The sequence below is a fragment of the Myotis nattereri genome, assembly GCF_964212035.1.
Source record: "Myotis nattereri genome assembly, chromosome: 13".
In the NCBI taxonomy this organism is placed as follows: domain Eukaryota; kingdom Metazoa; phylum Chordata; class Mammalia; order Chiroptera; family Vespertilionidae; genus Myotis; species Myotis nattereri.
This window is the reverse complement of record NC_138088.1, coordinates 40,864,191-40,885,423: the sequence shown is the minus strand read 5'-3', so window position 1 is coordinate 40,885,423 and position 21,233 is coordinate 40,864,191. Positions and strand designations below refer to the sequence as shown.

At 48.7% G+C, this 21,233-nt stretch overlaps 1 protein-coding gene across 5 annotated transcripts; it reads right to left on the bottom strand.

Moving 5' to 3' along the window:
- Positions 1-951: 951 nt before the first annotated feature.
- Positions 952-20,736, bottom strand: ZFYVE27 (zinc finger FYVE-type containing 27). 5 transcript variants are annotated; one of them, XM_081105273.1, is made up of 13 exons: positions 20,534-20,736; positions 18,927-19,136; positions 14,509-14,579; positions 12,181-12,367; positions 9,070-9,165; positions 7,543-7,655; positions 6,701-6,840; positions 6,027-6,098; positions 4,631-4,651; positions 4,329-4,473; positions 3,775-3,821; positions 3,512-3,593; positions 952-2,517 (listed from the first exon to the last, which is right to left on the bottom strand). In XM_081105273.1, exons 2-13 carry the CDS (start codon positions 19,133-19,135, stop codon positions 2,453-2,455), a joined length of 1,248 nt encoding a protein of 415 aa, XP_080961399.1. In that variant the 5' UTR covers position 19,136; positions 20,534-20,736; the 3' UTR covers positions 952-2,452. The 5 variants fall into 5 exon arrangements, with proteins under 5 accessions (XP_080961399.1, XP_080961400.1, XP_080961398.1 ...); XM_081105274.1 differs by having other exon boundaries at positions 20,530-20,715; XM_081105272.1 differs by lacking the exon at positions 20,534-20,736 and adding an exon at positions 19,229-19,320.
- Between the last annotated feature and the right edge of the window lie 497 nt (positions 20,737-21,233).

Here is a 21,233-nt window from a genome sequence, read left to right as displayed (position 1 = left end):
GACGATGCCCGACCGAGCCACACTGACCAGGGCTGCCTTAATACTTTTTAAAGTGAATAAGCTCATCTGTAAAAACTGCCAGGACAAGGTCCTGCTGCTTCCCTGCCTCTCAGGACCCCTATGGCGCTGCTGGGCTCCTCCACACCAGGGGAAGCTCCTGAGCTTCACAAAATCCCACCTAGACCAGACCAGACCAGGCTGCAGCATGCTGCAAGGACACCCGACAGCTAAATCCGAGTTGCACGTGCATGGGGCTGCCACATAACCTAACTCCCTAAGACAGGGTCTCACACTCCCTTCTTCACTGCCCCAGGCCTACCATCTGGAGGCATAGCTCCTGTCCAGCCCTGGTCTGCCCAGTGCCATGCTGAGCCTTTCCCAGCCACTGCTTAACTTCCCTGGACCTCAATTTCCTTACCTGTAAAATGGGGAGAAGTATAGCACCTGCCTCATAGGGCCATTGTGAAGATTAAATGAAACAATGTGTGTAAAGCACTTACCACAGTGCCTGACAACCAGTAAACACCCCCCACACCCCGGCCTTCAAGAACTACTGATACCCCCATCTCACAGCCAATCCTCTTACCGGCTGGCTCTCAGCCTCACCTAGGGCAGATCCGTTTTTGTTTTCTCAGAAGGATTAGCTAAAATCTTTCCATTCTAAAGCCTGCATTGCTTAGTTTACTGAATTCTGGTCCCAACCAACCCCAGCCCCCACAATTTGGTCACAAGACAGAGCCTCAAGTCAATCCAACAAACATGTGCTGAGCCTGTCCTGTGCAAGGCACAGCTTTCCTCCTCCTGCCCCCGGCTCATACCCAGACTTCGCCTCCATGCCCATCCACCCCTGTGCTGCAAGCACAGCCCAGGCCCGCACGCTCGGCCAGCACTGGGGGGATCGGCTCTCCGGCCTTAGGGAGAGGGTGAGCGCAAGGACCAGGTCAAAAACAAGAAGCTTGAGGCCTTTTTATTGATAATTCTCCATATACACAGAAGTCCTTTAGTTCCTCTCCAGTGTAATAAAGCACAGGGTACTTAACGCTCATCTCTGAACAGGACAAAGGAGCCTGAGGAAGGGGGACACCAAGGCCTGCCTGGGTCCCCAGGGACTTGCCCCTCACTGGCCTGGAGCAGGCCCCTGTCTTCCCAGCCCAGGCTAGACTGTTGGCCTGGCGAGAAAGCTGGTCTAGAATGGTCCTTGCCTCCCCAACCTGCCTCCTGGGTCCCTGCTTAGGGTGTAGGAACATCTCCACCTCCTATGGGCTCTGAGTCCCAGGACTACAGGGAAGCATCCTAGGGCCAATGCCCCCATCCTCAGCCCATTGCCTGTGCCATGTTCCCAGGAACCATGAAATAAATAAATAAATACTTCAAAAAAGCAGGGCAGCTCCAGGGAAGGGAAGGGAAGGGGTGCCTGAGCCCGCTCATGGCTTAGAGAGACACAAAGCCCAGAGAGCACATAAATGCATGTGAAACTGCTGGAGAGAGGATGGGGACCCTAAGGGGCCTTGTCCCATAACTAAGACTGTTTTGCTGGAGAACAGCCTGGAACCTAGGACCCAGCTCAGCAAGATCACACGCTTCCCAGGCCCCCGAGGGTCAAGGGCTCAGGACCTCTGCTCCGGTCTCACACTACATGGGACGAGGTGCTGGGGAGGGGAAATGCAGCTCTGAGCCAGAGGAGGGGTGCCCAAGGCTCTGAGCAGTGGGAGCAGAAGTGATCGGAGTGCCTGGCATCTACCCACCAGGGCTGAGGGCAGCTGTGAGCTGAGATCCTGCACGTCAAGATTTCTGCAACATGGGGCTGAGGTCCTTTGAGCTGTTGGGACTCCTACGTTTTGCTCTGATTAATACAAGGACTCTGCCAGGCCCTCCTACTCACAGCCTCCTCTGGGGGAACTTCGGAACTTGAACCCTGTTTCTAGAAACACTTTTGGTCTTGTTAGCCTAAAAGTGTTGGTGGGCTAATAATAAGATCCTGGTGCCTGGAGGGACATTCACACCGCAGAGCTGGGGCACGGCACTCCCAAGCCTGCACAGACTCTCGAGGCAAACGTCTTGGCCCAGTACCCCACGGGAGGAGGAATCTCTTTTCCCAGTTTCTGATCTCCGGTCTCAGATCCTCAGAGACCCCAATGGAGACCAGGAGTGGCTCTCTTCTGCCCTCTAGCTTATATTCCCTGCCCAGGCCAAAGTCTACTAACAGCCCAGGACAGAGCAAGGCAAACATAACAGACCCCCCAGGGGCTCCTCTCCCCTCTGTTGACCATCTGCAGGAGTGGGGAACAACTCCAGAACCCGGCTGGAGACAGCAAGGACAGAGAAGGGAAGCCTACCTAGCATTCGGGCCACATTTGCCCAGCACACGCCACACAGGGCTAGGGGTAGGGAGAGTGGGGTCTACTGCTGCTGGCCCAGGGACCGGCGCTTGCTCGGATCCTGTCCCCTCTTCTCACTTGTTCAAGGTCTGGTTACACGAGGCACACACAAACACAGTCTCTCTCTGGGCTTCGGGGGCTGAAAAGGGGGAAAAACTTGGTGAGACGCTTCCTCATGCCCTTTGGCTCATGACCCCAACTACCAGAACCACCTCCCCAGGGCCCAAAGCCCCACAGACCACCCACTGCTCAGCCCATACCCTTGCCAACCCAGCTCACCAGCCTGCCCTTGGAGACATCTTTTTATGGGAACCAGGGACTTTGGGGGTGACCATGCCAACAGCAGGCCTCTCCCAGGTGTTCTATGCATTAGAAATTATTTTGCCACCAACTCAACACCTATAAAAATGTTTTTTAAATAAAGAGCCAGAAGAAAAATTTCCAAGATGGAAATTTGGTTTTCTCTGGGTGATAAGATTACAGATTTATTTTTCTCTTCCTCCTTCTTCTGTATGGTAATTTCCAAAACTTCCAGTATAAGCACATGCTACTTGCATGACCGGAAGGAAAGACAAAAACCCTTGATTCCTCATTGTAACGTATTACAAGGAACTGTGTGAAACAGGCTCCCTTTCTAGAGCGTGCATATGCGTTTATCCTATGTGCACGTGGAGCTCCACCTTCTGCTCACCTGTACGTTGTTTTGTTTACAATGATAATGTACAGCTTTTATAGAAGGAAAAGACATTCTTCTTTATTTTATCAGAAGTATTACCAAGGCAATGAGGAAAAGAATGAAATTCAGGATGGTGGTCTCTGGGGAAGGCAGGTGTGGCGTTGGGAGCTCAGTGGTGTGGCTAACGCTGCTTTAACTTTGAAGTGTTTTAACTTCAAAGAAGCTGTCACAGTCATTCATTATCACCCATCATAATTTTGATAGATCATATATATTCTTTTGTGTTTTTTATTGTTAACGGTGATGGAGGAGATGTTACTACAGGCCAGACCAGGATCCCAAGTTCCCTTGACCTATCACTGACCCCTCACTCCTATCCCACAGGCAGCACCTCCTCAGAGGTGGGAACAACCACGCCCTCGCCCTGCCCTGCCCCTCAGCCGCCTGCACCACTCACCTGTGGCCCCCATGGAAGACTTGGGCACCTTGAAGGAGCAGCACCGGGAGCAGAAGCTATTTCCACAGTTACTGCAGCTCCGCTGCCAACAAGAGCCAAGGTCAGTACGCGACCCATCCCCAGCCCCAGGCACCTGGAGCCCTCAGCACCCCCTCCTGCCCACCCACAGATCCCACCCAAGGAACCTGGGCCATCTGTGGACTGGGGAGGTGCCCAGGTGGGGCAGGACTGAGACCCAACAGGGAACCCTCAAGGAGACTTACCCTCTTCTTCAGCACTGAGAAGGTGGCCGAGCAGCCTGTACAGCTCCCTGAGAAAGAGGCAGCAGCTCAGCCTTGAGCCTCTCAACTCTCACCCGCTCCTGAGTCTTCCAAATGGGGACTCAGGACACCAGCCCAGACTCCTTGGCTGGGAGCAGTGAGTAAGGGAGCAAAGTCCAGATCCAGAGACAGAAGGAAGGGAGACTACAGAGCTGCCAGTCCCTATACCCTCCTGGGGCTTAGAGGCCCCACCTGCAGGCTCAGCCGAAAAAGAGGAGCATCCAGCAGAATGTGCCCCCTGGAAACCACCCGAAGCTGACAGGGTCACCACCCTCTCTGTGGTCCAGGGTGGCACTTCTGGAACCCAATTCCTTATCTTCCCACAAGCTCAATAAGGACAGGGGGATAAGAAGTAACCCACACTCACTCAACAATCCCACTATGTGGGTCCCATGGACACCGCAGTAACCCTCACTCTTGTCACAAACCCATACCCACATTCCAAGACTTTGGCCCTGTGGCCACGGTGCCCCTCCCTGTCCCTGTCCCGACTGTACCGAAGTTGTTGGTGGGGTACCGCTTGCGGAGCCGCTCTGTGAGCCGCGACACCTTGCTGCGCAGCACTTCATTCTTGCTCAGGAACCCGTTGTCGTGCAGGGCCAGCTCGTCCTCTACCGGGCACGGGGCACCCTCATCCTCCTCCTGTAGGAACAGCTCCTTCCAGTCCCGCCCACCTTGTGGCAGGGCTCCAGGGCCTGCATGCAGAGGCACCCAGCACAGCGGACCCCACGAGGTGTGGTGACTGTGGCCACCCTCCCCCTGCCTGGCCCCCACCCACCTCATCAAGGCTCCTACTTACCAGCACCACCAAGTGGGTCTCCTGCTTCCCGAGGTGCAGGGGAGAAGAAGAAAACAAGGAGAGAGACAGCAGGAAGGAAGTTGCTATGAGGCAGCCCCAGCAAAAGGAAACACTCAAGTGTTACTCTGAGTTCTGTCCAAGCAAGTCCCAAAGGGTGACATTACCAGAGGCCCCCATAAAAGGACCCCAGCATCAAATAAGCTTGGGAGGAGCTGTGTCCTGTTTTTCAAACTGGGTGAGACTGATTAAGTGGGTCATTCTTTTAACAGAATAGAACAGAACAGGAAAGAAAAGATCCCTTATGATGCATCTGTTAGGAAACTTGTTTCAGTTAAGCTTCATCCATATTATAAACGTAAGTGTGAACTGGGCCAAGATGTGCGTGTTTCTTACTGTGGGTCATAAACAGAAATGCTTGAAAGCACCACCATCCAGATTCAGAGTCTACAGTCGTGTATGAAAGTCTCAGAGAAATCTTTCAGTGGTTGAAAAGTAAATGGACCGGGCTGATGTAAAAGTGAATGGGCTAGGTGAAAACCACAGGCCCGGTGAAAACACCCAAGACCCCATTTCTTATGTCTCAATGTTCCCACTTTAAAAGAGAAATGATTTCCTCCTGTAAGGAAGCAATAGCGCAAATGTAACAAAACGACAGCTGCCATAGGACTCAGTGACCAGGGAACATGAGGAGGGGTTCGGGAGCGGACTGTGTGACTTTCTAAAGGGGACGGTCACTCCTCAGCTACACGGGCCACTGCAGACTCAGGGCTACCAGAGCTGCTTGAAAATTGAAAATCCAGTTTTCACTGAAATCTCCCCATTTTTAAATATTGGCTCAAAAAATATAAGGTTTGTATGCCAAATAAAACACTAGAAACTATCAGCTTGAACTACTGGGTTCCAGAAGTGCCACCCTGGACCACAGAGAGGGTCTTAAAATCAGAAAAACTGTTTAACTTTCTCTGACCGAGAACTTGGCCATGCAACCACTTTCTCCAATCTCCTCTCCCTGCCCCCCAAAGGGGCATCTTTCAGCCCTCATTCTGCCTAAGAGTAGTTGGGGACCAGGCAGTGCCCTCCCCCAAATCTGCCTTCCCCACACCAAAGGTGCCAAGTCCACAACTGCAGCCAGTCCCCAGCAGGGCATTCCCAGAGGCTTCCAGAGCCATCCCTGCCCTGGGCAGCCAGGACAGGTCACTAGGTCAGCAACAGGAGAGGCACAAGCTCAGTGACCCCCTTCACCCACTGAGTTTGAGTTCAGAGCAAGTTTCAGGTTCTCACTTGGATATAAGAGAATTTAAGAACCCAGATTTGGGATGTGAGAAGCCACATAGCTCCAGGACCACCCAATTTCTGGCCTGGTCAGTAGAGGGTGCTGGGGAAAAGGGCCACCCACCTCAATCGCATCTTTAAATTCCTCATCAGGCTCAGCCTCCTCGGCCTCCTCCACGCTGCCTGGCGTGAGGTCCTGGGAAGAGAGGTTTTATTGAGAAGGAGAGGAGTCGCAGCCTGGCACCTAAGGCAGAGGCCACCTCCCCTGAGCCAGCACTCAGGTTTCCCAAACTTCTATTCCTGCCCCGGAGGAAATGGCACAACTGCAAGAAAGAAGGAAGTCATGGGAAAGAGGCGCTCTCTGACCTAGCGGGGACAGGGAGATGGGACCAAGACCAGGGTGGACCTGTGGGGGCCTCAGCACAGGGGTTGAGAGCATGGACTCTGGAACCACAGGGCCACCTGAGTCTTGGCAACACCACCCTCCAGCAACCACTGTGCCTCAGCCTTCTCCTCTGCAAAGAAGAACAAAATCTCATCCCCAGAAATAGCCTCCGCCTCATGGGGTCAATATCTACAAAGTGCTTGGAACAGCAGAGTAACTACTCAGTAAAGCACAGAGTAGCTATTATTATTACAATTGTTACTATCAAGCACTTCAGAGGGGATGAGGCCTAGGGAGAAACAGGAACTACCTAGAGACCAGCCCAGAAGCTATGTGCTACGAACAAGCTGGTAATAGGAAGGTGCCGGAACCTGCCCACAGCAGGCTCTGCCCTGACGGTGGGGGACGCTTACCTCTGTGGGTGTGGGCGTAGGCGTGCAGTCTGGCAGAACGCCCTTCCCTCCAGCATCCGGGGACAGTGGGCTCTGGAAGGTGCCCTCTTCCTGGCTGGATTTCATCCGCCGCTGCAGACATGCCCTGTACTCAGACACCACTACTCAGGGCAAGAAGAGTGGGATGGGAGGCAGAAACAGGATGGAATGAGTGGTGCTTTGGGGGTATCCATTTCTGCTGCTGGCTGCCTCTTCCTCCAGCATCCCACTCTTGCTGCAGGAAAGAGTCACCCTCCTAATTCCAAACAAGTCACCTAACCTAACCTCATAAAAAAAAGCAGAGATACCACCACCCACCCTATGAGATTACCGTAAAGAGACTAAACGTAGTAAGTGCTTGATAAATTAGGGATTCTGTAATTAATTACCCAACCACACCAAGTAAAATAAATATAGCAATCAGCCAAACATATGTAAAGGCCCAAGCGTCTATGACTCAGGGCCTCTCCAGCCTGCCTCATTGCTTTAGAAGCCAGACGGCACACAGGGACTCTGGGATCACACAGCGATGTGGCAGCAACTCCAGGGGGCTGTGTCCTGGAAATCAGGTGGCAGCACTGGGAAAACATCCCTCCCTTACCTCCCAGAAGCCACATATCACCTAAGCAGTGATTCACCTGCTTCAGAAAGGCAGAGGGACCCCTACTGTAGCAGCCTCCCGTGTCCCACCGAACATCTCAGAGAAGCAGAGCCCAGGGGAGCCCGCCTAATGTGGTGCTGCCCCCTTGTGGAAAGAATAGCAAATAGATGATCAGCGATAGAGACAAGCAAGGAGCCCATCTGCCAGGCTCTCCAGGGCTTACCTCGGAAGAACTCCACGTTCCCTAGAAAGAGTGTGCTGTTTAAAAGGGCAAGGACCCAGCACAGCGGCAGCAGATACAGCATGCAAACTGTGGCCAGAAGAGCTCCATAGAACCTGGATTGACAGAGGAACCACAGGATCAGAAATTCCTAAGACCAGAAGGAAACAATTTGGAGCACCCCGCATAGGCCTTGGGCAAGAAATAGCACTGGGCAGTTAATAAACTGACAAGATCTGCTGATCAAACAAGTGGACAATAAAGCAAAGTGGAAGGCTTGACAACCACCAACAAGTCACTGGTTGCTAACAATGGATACTGGTGAGGCCGTCGCAATGGCTGAGGCTGGGCCACGTATACTGGTTCAACGCTCATCACTCCTCAGGCTCTAGACTCTGAAGTCTAGAATAAGACACACTTGGCTTTGCATCCAGCTTTGCCATTTCTTGCTTTGTGCCCTTAGGCAAGTCCCTTGGTTTTTCTGAGTGTCACTTCCTGCACAGGTAAAGTGGGGATTAAAATAGTGCCTGCCTCCTAGAGTTATTATGAAGAGTAAGACAATACATGGCAGGTGTTGAGCACAGGGCCTGGCACAAGGGGGAAACTAAATAACTATTAGTTGTCATTATTATTTATATATAAAGGACCCTAAAGAACATTCCTTCCATTTGATCCAGTAGTTCCATCCTTGAATTTATTCTAAGAAAATATTTTCAAAAGCTAAACCCATACAAATGCTCACTACAGGGTTAGTAATAAAAGTAAAACTAAAATGGACACATATGTAATACCCTTTGTAATACTTTAAGCAATAAATTAAAAAAAATAAAAATTAAAAAAAATAAAAGTAAAACTGGCTAAATGTAGAATAGAATGGTTCCATATAGCATAGCATATGCACCCTCGATATTAATCTGGTATTACAATAATTCCAAAAGTCATATGGCAACAAAGAAAATCACTGATGATATATAATGGTAAGTGAAAAAGAAAAAAAAGGGAATCTCACATACGTTATGAAACTATAGAGTATATATGCACATGACCAACCCTAGAAGTCGATCTAAACATGGTATCAGCCGCTATATCAGGGTGTGAGACGGCACAGTGCAGTGATGGCGAACCTTTTGAGCTCGGCATGTCAGCATTTTGAAAAACCCTAACTTAACTCTGGTGCCGTGTCACATATATAAATTTTTTGATATTTGCAACCATAGTAAAACAAAGATTTATATTTTTGATATTTATTTTATATATTTAAATGCCATTTAACAAAGAAAAATCAACCAAAAAAATGAGTTCGCGTGTCACCTCTGACACACGTGTCATAGGTTCGCCATCACTGCCATAGTGATTTTTCTGTTATTAAAATATATTACCATACACAAAGCAGTGCATTCCCACCTGCAAGCCTCTCTTCCCCTGAGTTAGGGGCCCTGGGGCCCTCAAGGCAGCTGGCTTTGCCGGGGGCTCAAGTTACAAATTCCTCCAGGGCAGTGGGAGTGGGAGTGGGAGCAGAGGGGCACTCACTGTGAGGACACGGTGGGGTTCTCCCAGCGCAGCACCCGGTAGGCGGCTTCACAGGTGCAGCACAGGCGGCGCAGGAAGGCCTCCAGCTGGATCAAGCTGCAGACACAAGGGGCATCTATTAGCCGCATGCCCGGCCCCACTCACCCAAGGGGCCTGACAGAGCTCTGGGGTAGCAGAGCCGGGGACTTCACAGGCACAGCTGCTAGGGATGGCCAGTCTCTTCAAACCCGCGGGAGGGGCCGGAGAGCTCAGGAGAACATTCATACATTTCAGTCCCCTTTTTGGAATCCCTGCTGAGGTGGAAATAGGACAAAGGTTCCTGCTCTGGCCTCTTTCTAACTATTACTATGAGGCCAGTTACTTACCTTTACTTAAGAGGGCTGCCGTTTTCCTCTATAAAATGAGGAGCGGGGTACCCACCTCAGAGATACTCTAGAGCTGGGAGGATAAATGACAGGAGGTAGACAGATCAATGTGCCTCCACCTGGTGTGTAAGGCAGACTCACTTGGAGAGCTTTTTTTAATGGATGCACCACAGAAGCAATGAGCACAAGCTGTACAATGAGCATCCAGGCCTTGGTTTCCGAAGGGCTCCTGGGGAAAATGGCTGATTCTAGAGCCAGGGCAGGGAAAGTATAAGATAAATTTGAACATCATTTAGTCCCATAAAGGAAGCACTCAAAAAAGATGGGGGCATATCGAAAGAACACAGAAGCCAGTTCAAAAGAGACCCTACTGGCCAAATCTAGGACAATTTGAGATCAAAATCTGTAACAGTAATACATTATAAGCCATTAAATTAAGTTTAAAAATCTTGAGTTCATATTGATAATAAGTAAGAATTACAGTAGAATGCCAGCTAATAATGACAATTACAAAATCACCTTTGCAATCATCATAGGAATAAACTGGTGAAGGCAAGACTCATCAATGGATTTAAAAGTAGGTAAATATTTGATAAGGAACAAGGTATTTACTTGTGTACCCCCCTCAGATTACTAACACTAAAGAGTGAAAGGGTCATCTTACCGTGGAGAAACCTTAACCAAGGGATCAAAGATACTACCTCCCATAACAAGACAAACTGACATCACGTATCTCCTGACGCAACGCATTGACAATGACATGTCACTTGTCATTTCCTGCCAACAATGCACAACCTGAATCTAATCATGAGGAACTAGGTAACCCCAAACTGAGGAAAATACCACAAAATAATAAGTTTGTTCTATTAAAAAGTGTCAAGGTCTCGAGAAACAGAAGTCTCTGAGGAACGACTACAGGTTACAGGAGACTAAAGAGACATAAAAATAAATGCAATGTGTGATTCTGGATTGGATCCTGTGCAATGTGTGATTCTGGATTGGATCCTGGATTAGGAGAAATTTATATAAAAGACCTTATTAATACAAGCAGTAAAATCTGATTATGAACTCTGTATTAAATAATAATACTAATGTTAATGTTATCAATGTAAATATCCCTAATTTTGATTACAGGACTGTGGCTACATAAGAAAATGTCCTTGGCCCAACCAGTGTGGCTCAGTGGTTGAGCATCAACCTATGAACCAGGAGATCACGGTTCAATTCCCGGTCAGGGCACATGCCTGGGTTGTGGGCTCAATCCCCAGTAGGAGGTGTGCAGGAGGCAGCCGATCAACGATCCTCTCTCATTATTGATGTTTGTCCCTCTCTCCCTCTCACTTCCTCTCTCTGAAGCCAATGGAAACGTATTTTTTAAAAAAAGAGAGAATGTCCTTGTTCTTAGAAAATACATGCTGAAGTATCTGGGTAACAGGCATGATGTTTGCAACTTACTTTCAAATGGTTCAGGAAGAAAAAATAGTGTAAAGAGAGGCAGATGCAGCCAATGTGGCAAAATGTTGATAATTATTCTGAGTAAAGGGCACATGAGAGTTCTTTGTATTATTCTTGCAACTCTTCTGTTAGTTTTTGTTCGTTTTGTCTTTTTACTTTCACAACCTCATTTTAATTAGTCATATATGAGCTTACTAACTACAATCTATACCCTAATAAAGATTGAACTATACATTCCAGTTGACTTTAGGTTAAAATCATTTCAAAGTAAAAGATTAAAAAAAACCCAGATATTCAAACCCCACTCCAGATAACTCAGACTTTCGGGGGGTGGAGGAGGGGGCTCTGTTTATAACTGTTTTTTGGCTGCCCAGGGAGGGATGAGGACCCTGCTGTATGTCAAGAGAGCCTAGGGGAGGGAGGGCGCACCAAATGGCCGCTGCCACTGAAGTGATGTTAACATAACGCACCAGGCTTACGGTGCTTCTTCAGCAGTACCAGCTCTGTCACATCTAAGAAGTGTCTCCATAGCGCAGTGAACACGACTAATATTTACTGAACGCCTCCTGGGTAACAGACACTCATTTAATCTGCACAGCCACCTATGAGGTAAGCCTATTATTATCTTCTTTAACAGATGAAGCAGCTGAGGCACAGGAAAGCTAAGCAACCTGCCCAGTGTCACACAGCAAGTAAATGTAAGAGCTAGGATTGGAACACGGCTGTGGCTCCTGCATGCACACGCTAAGTCAAGACCCTAGACCAGCGGTTCTCAACCTGTGGGTCATGACCCCTTTGGGGGTCGAACGACCCTTTCACAGGGGTCGCCTAAGACCATCGGAAAACACATATTGAATATATAATTACATATTGTTTTTGTGATTAATCACGATGCTTTATGTTCAATTTGTAACAATGAAAATACAGTTATGAAGTAGCAACGAAAATAATTTTATGGTTGGGGTCACCACAACATGAGAAACTGTATTAAAGGGTCGTGGCATTAGGAAGGTTGAGAACCACTGCCCTAAACTCTCTCAAGTGGAGAGAAAACAAGCTGTGAAACCAGCTGGATCTGGATTCTCATCCCAACTCCGTCCATTTCTAGCTGTGAAAGCCCCTTTCCTCATCCATAAATGAAGGGTAATAATAGTAGCTACCTCCCAGAACTATTAAAAAGATGAAAAGCAATGGACATCTGTGGTTTGCCTAATACAATGCCTGGCACATGCAGGTGGTGGGAGGTGTGACTGTGACTGTCCCTCACCTCCCTGGCTCCTTCCATACTCACAAGCACTTCACCTCGGCCACAGCCTCGGGGCGAGACAGGCGAACTCTCTGCAGGTCCTCCTGCCTCACGCTATGATACTTCCTCCTCATGAGCTCAGACTCCGGCAGCCGTGCCCGGCAGACCTCCTGCAGGTAGCCCAGAAGGGCGGGCACTGAAATCACCAAGGCACCCACTGAGTACCACGCACCTGTGGGATCAATAATACTGTAGGTCAACAGGTAGCAAGGTCAGGCGTTTCACCCACCCACATGTCCACATGCTTGCTCCCTCACCTCCTCCAGAGCTCTGCCCAAGAGGCCTTCTCTGATCACTCCACAGAAAACAGTGTCTCCCCCCTCACTCTCCAGCCCCTTGCCCCAGCTTTATTTTACTTCACAGAACGTATGGTTGTTGTCTCTTTCACAAATGTAGACTCTTAAGGGCTGGGCCTTTGTCTGTCTAGTCACTGCTGTGGCACCAAACGCATGTTTTTAATATTAAGAAACCTACACTAGCATACAATAGGTGGCTCATGCCTGGAGTGGCCACTGGGGCTTCCCGATGACTGACATTCTGACCGTTGGACCACTGGGGCATTTTGGAAACCTTCCCTTTGCCTTTTAGGATATCCCAGACCACCGTGGACTGAAAAATGGAAAGGCTGAGAGAAAATCCAAAGGAACTCTGGTACCCTGGAGGCAGGCTAATAGAGCACTCGCTGGGCACAGAGTAAATGCTAAATATCTCTTCTATGAACTAATTTACTTTGGAAATACGTTCGGAAAAACCTAACAGCCTGGGAATGCTATCTGAGTTCAATCAGGCAAAGAGCCCCACTGAGAAGCAACAGGAAGCCTTATGTGAAATGGGTTTATTTTCAACCCACTGAGTCCATCTCTCCATAGAAAACCAAGGAGACACTTGAGAAATGTGGGTTCAACAGAAGAAGGAATACGTGAGTCAAGGACCCAGCTCCTCAGAACAATCTGTCCCAGGTCCTCCACTCATTTCCCCTGAGGGTTCAGCTGTTTTGTTGTTTTGGGTTTTCTTGCAGCCATCTGCCAGTTTCAACAAGAAAAAGAGCTGGGTCACAGCCCACCTTGTCATAACAGTTCCCCAGGAGACATCACTACCCAGGACCCATACTGCCACCCACCTGTCCACACATCTACCTCAAAGGCATCACACTAGCCTCCTTACTGGTGGTGACTGTCCAGCAACCCCTGCTGGGCTCATTTGCTGAGCCACAGAAAATCAACAGATGTGGCAAAAACCCTCCTCAGCTTACCTTTCTGTCCCCTCACCCCATATCATGCCCCAAATGACCCCAGAATCAGCTTGGAAGCCAAAATGGAAAAAGCATTCAGTCAAAAAGGAAACGATAATAATAATAACAACACAGAAGACCCCCTGAGCTGCAGGGAATATAATCCATGTCCCCCAGTGGATACCTAAAACCGTGGATAGTACTGAATCCTACATAAACTGTTTTTTTCTATACATACATACCTATGATAAAGTTTAATTTATAAATTAGGCAATTTCACAGATAGAAGATTCGTTCTTCCTGCAGAACTTACCAACCTCAGCATACTTGATTTTCTTAAGTCAAGAACTTTCACCTTTTCACTTACAGGAAGTACTTTACAGTTTCTCTCTGGCATATCGAAACTGCCAGCACCACTACTCTTGTGCTTTGGAGCCTTTATTTAGTAAAAAAGAGTGTTACTTGAACACAAGCACTGCAGAACATGCCAAACTGATAACCAAGAGGTCTGCTAAGTGACAGGTAGCACATACAGAGTGGATACAATGCACGGGGATGATTCTCATCCCCGGAGGGACAGAGAGATTCCATCAGGCTACTCAGACTGGCACTCAATTTAAAACGTATAAATTGCTTATTTCTGGAATTTTCTATTTAATATTTTTGAAAATATTTTTAAAGCCTATGCTAGCACACAGTAGGTTGACAGTGGACACCTGAAACCATAGAACACACAACCGTGGATAAGGGCGGACTACTGTCAGGTACTGGCTGCTTACTCTGGCAGGCACTGAGCTAAGTGTTATACACAGACCCTCTCATTCCCTACAACTACCCTCCGTGGAAAGCACTGTTATCATCCTCCCTTTCGACATGAGGAAAATCAGGTATTAGGGCACCCCCAGCCCAGCCAGGTTCTAGCCCGGAACGGGTCTCTCCAGAGCCTGTGTTCTGACAGCATGCAGACACAGAGGAAGGCCAGCTCCAGGGCAAGACCAATGGCTCCTTCACGTGGGGCTGCCTTTCGGAATTCCTCCCCACATTCATTCACACAAAGCCCGGCCCCTGGAAGCAGTTCTTACCCTCATTCAAGGTGAGGAACAAGACGTTGAGGCCCAGGCAGGTCAGCAAGGAGCACAAAGGCGTCTGCCACCTGCAACACAGAGAGTTCTAGTCACTGAAGACCAGCCAGATGCTCCTCCAGGGGGGAAGGGGGTGAGCCAGCACAGGTGAGTCATTAAAACCAGGAGCAACAGGAGGGGGCCTGAGCTCAGGGTGTCAAGGAGAAATGAAAACTGGGTCTCACTTGGACAGGTGACTGGGAGAGGAGTTAAAATCACATATTAGGTCCTGGGGTGAGAAAAGGTATCCTCTTAGAACTAGAAGACCTGTAGCACTTTCTCCAAGGAAGAGGAAACATTCATAACATTAACTACTAAGAAACCTAGTGAAGAGTACACTCTCCCATTCTTCCTAAGACTGCATTCCCTTGGCTGGAGCTGAAACACCAAAGATGCCTCACTGGAGCAGAGCAGAGCAGAGCAGCACAGGGCAGAGCAGACCTGAGCAGAGCAGAGCAGAGCAAACCATCGAGGAGCAGGCAGAGCTGTCTAGCCAGAGAGGAGCCTGGCTCCCAGGCCGCCTCACAGCCTGCTGTTTTCATAGCCAGTGCTGTGTTACAATCGAGCTGTTTTGCCCTGAATCAAGTTTCCTTCATCACTGAACCCCAAATTGGAGATTCATGTTAGCACTGAATTGATGCCAACAACCATCTGTTGACAGTTGTTTGTGCACATTCACCCAAACCCCTGGGGCACTAAAAAAAAAAAAAAAACAAAGGAAAGAAACCTAGTTAATACCAATTAACCTGTGTTTTGAAAGGTTCTATGGTTCTATTCTCTTTAAAAGGTGACAATGACAAGCATTCTTTAAAATTTTCCTTTATTTTATTGAGATATAATTTACATATAGCATTCTTTTTTACAGTTTCATAGAACATATATTCACTGCACAAGAGTCATCTAATCCAGAAATCAAGAGAACAAAACATAAAGGATTTCTTTGACCCCATTTGTAACTTTCTCTTATTTCTGCAATTTTGAGTTTATTTTATACATATGTTACTTCAAAAAGAGAAAAATATCTTAACATATTAAAAAATGAAGACAAAACCAGAGTGTAGCATTCTCAGCAAACATGCCCTAAATAAACAGGAACAGATGGAAGCAAACACAGACCTAACTCCCACCATCACCACCTAATGGCAAAGCAGAAGCCTCCAAAGAGGGAAGAAAGACCAGAGACTCAGGATGCTGAAGACAAGCAAACACTGCTGGCTTAGTCCCTGATAAAAGACATTTAATAGGGAAAAAGGATGTAGCAATGAAGCTACTGGCTCCTATAGTCTAAAGAGCAGCATCAGCCGGGCTGGCATGACTCAAAAGTTGAGCGTCAAACTATGAACCAAGAGGTCGCAGTTTGATTCCCGCTCAGGGCAGGCAGGCCAGGAATCGCCAGTGGGGGGCATGCAGGAGGCAGCCAATCAAAGATTCTCTCTCAACACTGATGTTTCTCTTTCTCTTTCTCTCTCTCTCTCTCTCTCTCTCTCTCTCTCTCTCTCTCTCTCTCCTTTCCTCTCCAAAATCAATAAAAATATATTTTAAAAAAAATAAAGAGCAGCATCAGCATATTTAAGGTCATCCATCAGAGGAGAAAGACAAATAGAAAAATAAACAGGTAAGTTACTGACAAGCAATGTATTCAGAACTTAAATGTGTGGGGTTTTTTTTTGGGGGGGGGTTGCTCTAGTTTGGGTATTTCAGAGTTACTAAATGAGGTTAGCTACTTTAGGTGCTGCTTTTATTTCTTAACAGTTATAGCAAGGAAATGAATGACCTCTCTCTGCCTATTTCTTAAAATTCAAAACATTTCAACTGTACCACCCTAATTAGGCCTCCAAACCATTTAGTGGCAGCTACTAGGGTAAAAGCAGATTAAAAGCCAGGTCTAAGTCAATCCCATTTCAGAAATAAAAGCATCATACAGGCACTGAAGTCACTTTCATTTCAAAGCCTCTTCCATTCTATCTGTCTTCACTGACACTCTGGACCATTGGGACCTACCTACTGGAGTCACTGGTCCCAGAGGAGAGGAGTTGTTTTAAAAATCTACTGCAGCTGTCGGCTTCAAACCTAACAGCCACAGCTCAAGATTAGGTCCCTCTTCAAAATCAAATCCTCTTTACTAAGAACAGAACAATCAAACACACAAACTAATCTGACAGCCACTTTCACAGAGCAGAGCAGTCTCCCAGTGGCGTAGAGACCACAAGCTCCTGAGGGCACTGTAGGCCTGATGCTACTTCTCCATCCAGCTTTAATCAATCCCACCACATCCTCAGATTTCTTTTCTTATTTTTAATATATACTTGATTTCAGAGAGGAAGGGAGAGGGAGAGAGAGAAACATCAATGATGAGAATCACTGATTGGCTGCCTCCTGGGGATCAAGCCAGCAACCAAGGCATGTGCCATTGACCAAAACTGAACCTGGAACCCTTCAGTCTGCAGGCCTACGCTCTATCCACTGAGCCAAACCAGCTAGGACCACATCCTCAGATTTCTAATTTCATAAAGGGAAAACTTCTAATACGTTAGTGCTAAGAATACTAATAGGCCAGAGGCAGAAAAGAAGGGCCAAAAAAGGGCAAAACACATACATACATATACATATGTACATATATCTACACTCATACATGCATACACCCACACACACAGTAGAAAACACCAGAGAGCACAGCTCCATGCTCTCCAGAGCCCACCCTCTCCCCTAGGGAAGACTGACGTTCATTTCAGATAGTTGGTCCCCCCATGACTATAAAATGAGCCCCTCCTCATACTATCTCACTATCCCTTTCACCAAGAGTAGAGTGATCTAACAGTAGAGAACATTGCCCCGGAACATTGACTAGCTCATCTCCACAGATAATGCCATAAATTAAAGGGGTTCTGGGAAGAATAAGAAAAATAAGGGCCTTGGTACAAAAGTTAAAAATGAATCTCCCACTATTTCCACACTGAGGTAAGAATGATTGCTCACCGCACACTTAGAGGTTAACCCAACTCAACTCACTCTGCCTCCTACCTGTCTCTCTTGAGCATCTTAGAGGGTTAAAGGTCCTTTATGAGAATCTAATAAAATTAGAAGCTTCTCCCTAGAAATACACACGTGCCCACATATAATTTTTCATTCCGTTTCAGGAGCTTCATATGCCCCTAAAGCCCACTTCACAGGTTCCAGGGTAAGAATGCCTGCTGTTTATGTACTCCCACTGAGGTGCAATATTAAGAACACAGGAGTTTTGTAAACAATTTTTTTATTTAAATCTAATCCTTTATATCTACCTTGCAGTTTGCACCATGAGGAAGAAACCAGACATATCTGTGTAGGAAGTTCCCCAGAACAGTGAGCCAAGTCTCTCCAGCAGGTTAGTGTCATAAAAGAAGATTGAGAAAGACAAGAGACAGTAATCACAGAGAATGTATAGTCTGGACTAGAGCCTGATTTGGTCCAAAAATTGTAAATGACATCCTTGGAACAACTGAGGAAATCTGAATAAGAATTGGGTATAGGAAGATATCGTAGAATTATTGTTAATTTTGTTAGTTATGACGTGACTTTATGAAAAAAAAAGTCCTTATTTAGAGACAAACAGAAGTATTTAGAGAGTGAAATGGCACATATCTGTAATTTAAAATACATTTATGCCTGGCCGGTATGGCTCAGTGGTTGAACATTGACCTATGAACCAGGTAACCATTCAATTCCTGGTCAAGACACATGCTCGGGTTTCAGGCTCAATCCCCAGGAGGGGGTGTGCAGGAAGCAGCCAATCAATGATTGTCTCTCATCACTGATGCTTCTATCTCTCTCCCCCTCTCCCTTCCTCTCTCTAAAATCAATAAAAACATATTTTTAAAAAATGAAAATTAAAAAAATGAAATATTTCTTATAAAATGAGCTGAAAGGAGAAAAAGACAATTATATAGGATGAAAATCAAAGCAGAATAAGAAGGAAAAAAAATGAGATCTATAATCCCAAAGGATTAGGGAAAATGATACCTGCTTATTCATAGGTATTTGTATTTCTTTAACTTAGGTTTAAATTATATTCTAATTTTATTATTAATTAGGCTATTACTGGAGGGGGAAAAGCCTACTTTAGATACAGAAGGCCCAATATTCAAAGTTCGCTCACAATCCGAGGGTATGAGCTTATTCAACCACAAAGAACAAACCCTAGTGAAAGGCCAGATGGTTCCCAGTGCCGGCCTCTCCTGGGCTGGGCCTGAGACAGAGTGGGCCTGGAACAAGCCCAAAGGCCCAATGGCCCTTCACTAGGGCAGAAAGGACAGCCCAGCCACTGCCCAAATGGCCAGCACAACTACAGAGCAGGAAGACAGGAAGCCCAGCAGGTCAGAGCAACTCTACCAAGTCTGTACCTGAGCAAGTACCGGACACCATCACCTGCGTCCTTCAGGGGTTCCAGGTAGATCTCCAGCCTCTTGTAGGACAGAACCAAGTTGAAAAGATCAAAGGTCGGGGACTTGGCCGGGGACTTGGCAGGAGCAGGTGGAGACTCCAGAGGAGCCTCAGGCATCACGCCGGGGCTGGCCTCCGGCCCACACCCCTCACGCTCAGATGGCTGCATCCTGTAACCGTAACAATTCCTGGCATTTGTATCACACTTCCAATGCCCCACGCACTTCTACTTGCATTATTTCAGGTACTGCCTACAACCAACCTGTGAGGTAGGGGCAGGACTATAGGTGGAATGTCCATTTCACAAAGGAAGAATCGAACATTCAGGAAGGTGAAATGAACTTTGCAGATAAAAACTCCTGCTCTTGACTCTCCCTCTAATGCAGCGGTTCTCAACCTGTGGGTCGCGACCCCTTTGGGGGGTTAAACGACCCTTTCACAGGGGTCGCCTAAGACCATCGGAAAACACATATATAATTACCTATTGCTTTTGTGATTAATCACTATGCTTTAATTATGTTCAATTTGTAACAATGAAATTGGGGGTCACCACAACATGAGGAACTGTATTAAAGGGTCGGGCATTAGGAAGGTTGAGAACCACTGCTCTCATGTCCTTTGTCCCACTGACCCATCGAGAGTAAACCGTAAAGACAAGCTGAAGGGAGGCAGCCGGGGGTCTCAAGAGAACCGATGTCCTGAAATATGTTTCTCCCACGGTTTACGGTTGATTCCTTCTCCTCCTTCAGGTCCTTAGCTTACACGTCACTTACTTTGCCAACACATCCCTCCGGACTTAGGGGAGACCCTCCCCAGAGCTCCCAAAAAGTTACGCACCTACTCCAGCAGCAGCGATCACACCAACGTGCCACCCCCCGCTGCCCTGCCAGGCTACCCTCCTTCCCTTTAAGCTCCGCCAGGACAAGGACTGTGTCTGCCATGCACCACTGTTTCCGCTCACAGTGGGCAAGTGAGCGAATGGACTGCCCACCCTCAGGACCCCGTGCTTCCCTCCGCGCCTCCCCATTCTCTCACGCCTCCCTCTCCCTTCCGTTCTCAACCTTCTGGACCATCCCTGCCCCTTGCCTCCCCCTTTCCTCCCTCGGACCCCGAGGAGCAGTCATCACCTCCTGAAACGCCCAACCTCCCTTCCCCGAGGAGAGCCACCGGAAACGCTCACCCTCTTTCCTAATTTCAAAGTCCTACCCAAACGCTAAGCAGAAAACAAGGGGGCGGGACCTCGGCGCACAGCAGCGTAAACCCATCCCGGGCAAGGGGCTGCAATCCATCGGCGGGGGCCGGGGCGACGCCGGGGCCACGGGGCCCGAACCCCCCGCAGGCCCAGATAGGCCGGAAGGACCCCGGGCGGGCGCGAGGTAGGAGCCCAGGAGGTCAGCGCCGGCAGCGGCCTGGACCCTGGCGTCCGCAGCCCTAGGAGCCAGACGGGGCCCCGCGGCCCAGACCGAGGAAGGCCACGCCCAAGGTCGCTGGTACAGCAGGTGGCAGCCCCCTACTCCGCACGGTCGGCGAAAGAGAGGGAGTAGGGAGCGGGTGGCACCTCACCTACCCGGTCGCTGGGCGGATTGAGGGAGGGGCGGGGACGGCCAGGGGGCACTGATAGGGCCGCGGGGCCCCGTAGCGTTCCCTCGGGCCCTCCCCACCCCGACAGCGCGCCTGTCTCCAATGCCACTCAGAAGTCGCAGGTCCGAGAACCTCCTCCGCCTCCCCCGCCGCCGCTGCCGCCGCTTCCTCGCTGCGCTGCGCGGCGGCGTGCCCGTGACGTCATCGCGCTCGCCCCGCCTCCGGTCCGCTCCCGGGTTTAGCTCCGCCCACTCCGGCCAGGTAAACGCTCTCGTCAGCACTGCGCCTGCGCGCTTTCCCTCCCGCGCCCCGCCCTGACTTCGCTCTGCGCCTGCGCAACATCCTTCGCCACATCCTGCGAAGCCCTGGGGCAGGCGCTTCGGAACCCGGGCCCTAGCCCCCTCCGCTTTGCTCTGGAAGATTCCGACAGGGAACAGTTGGAAAGAAGATAAACTGAAGAATTTACGCCTGCATCCTCCTCCCCAACTTTGGCACTTAACTCCCCTCCTCGGGACCTTGCGCCCACGAAAGGCAGAAACCTGTATGCCTCGTAAGCCTGGCAGAAAATACAATTCTGTTCAGTGTTTCCTGAGCCGCTACTGTGCATAGGTGCAAGGGCAGGCCCTTCCCAACTCAGTCCACCTCTCTGGTTGTCCAGTTAATCTCCCCTAAAGCACACACCCGAT

Bases quoted from the DNA above. Each gene is read 5' to 3' on its own strand.
- ZFYVE27 (XM_081105272.1), bottom strand. From the start codon at position 19,266: ATGGACATTCCACCTATAGTCCTGCCCCTACCTCACAG. The intron at 14,580-18,926 runs GTACAGACTTGG...TCTGTGTTGCAG, and splicing joins GGTGTCCGGTACTTGCTCAG to GTGGCAGACGCCTTTGTGCT. The intron at 3,822-4,328 runs GTACAGTCGGGA...CCTCTTTCTCAG, and splicing joins GTACCCCACCAACAACTTCG to GGAGCTGTACAGGCTGCTCG.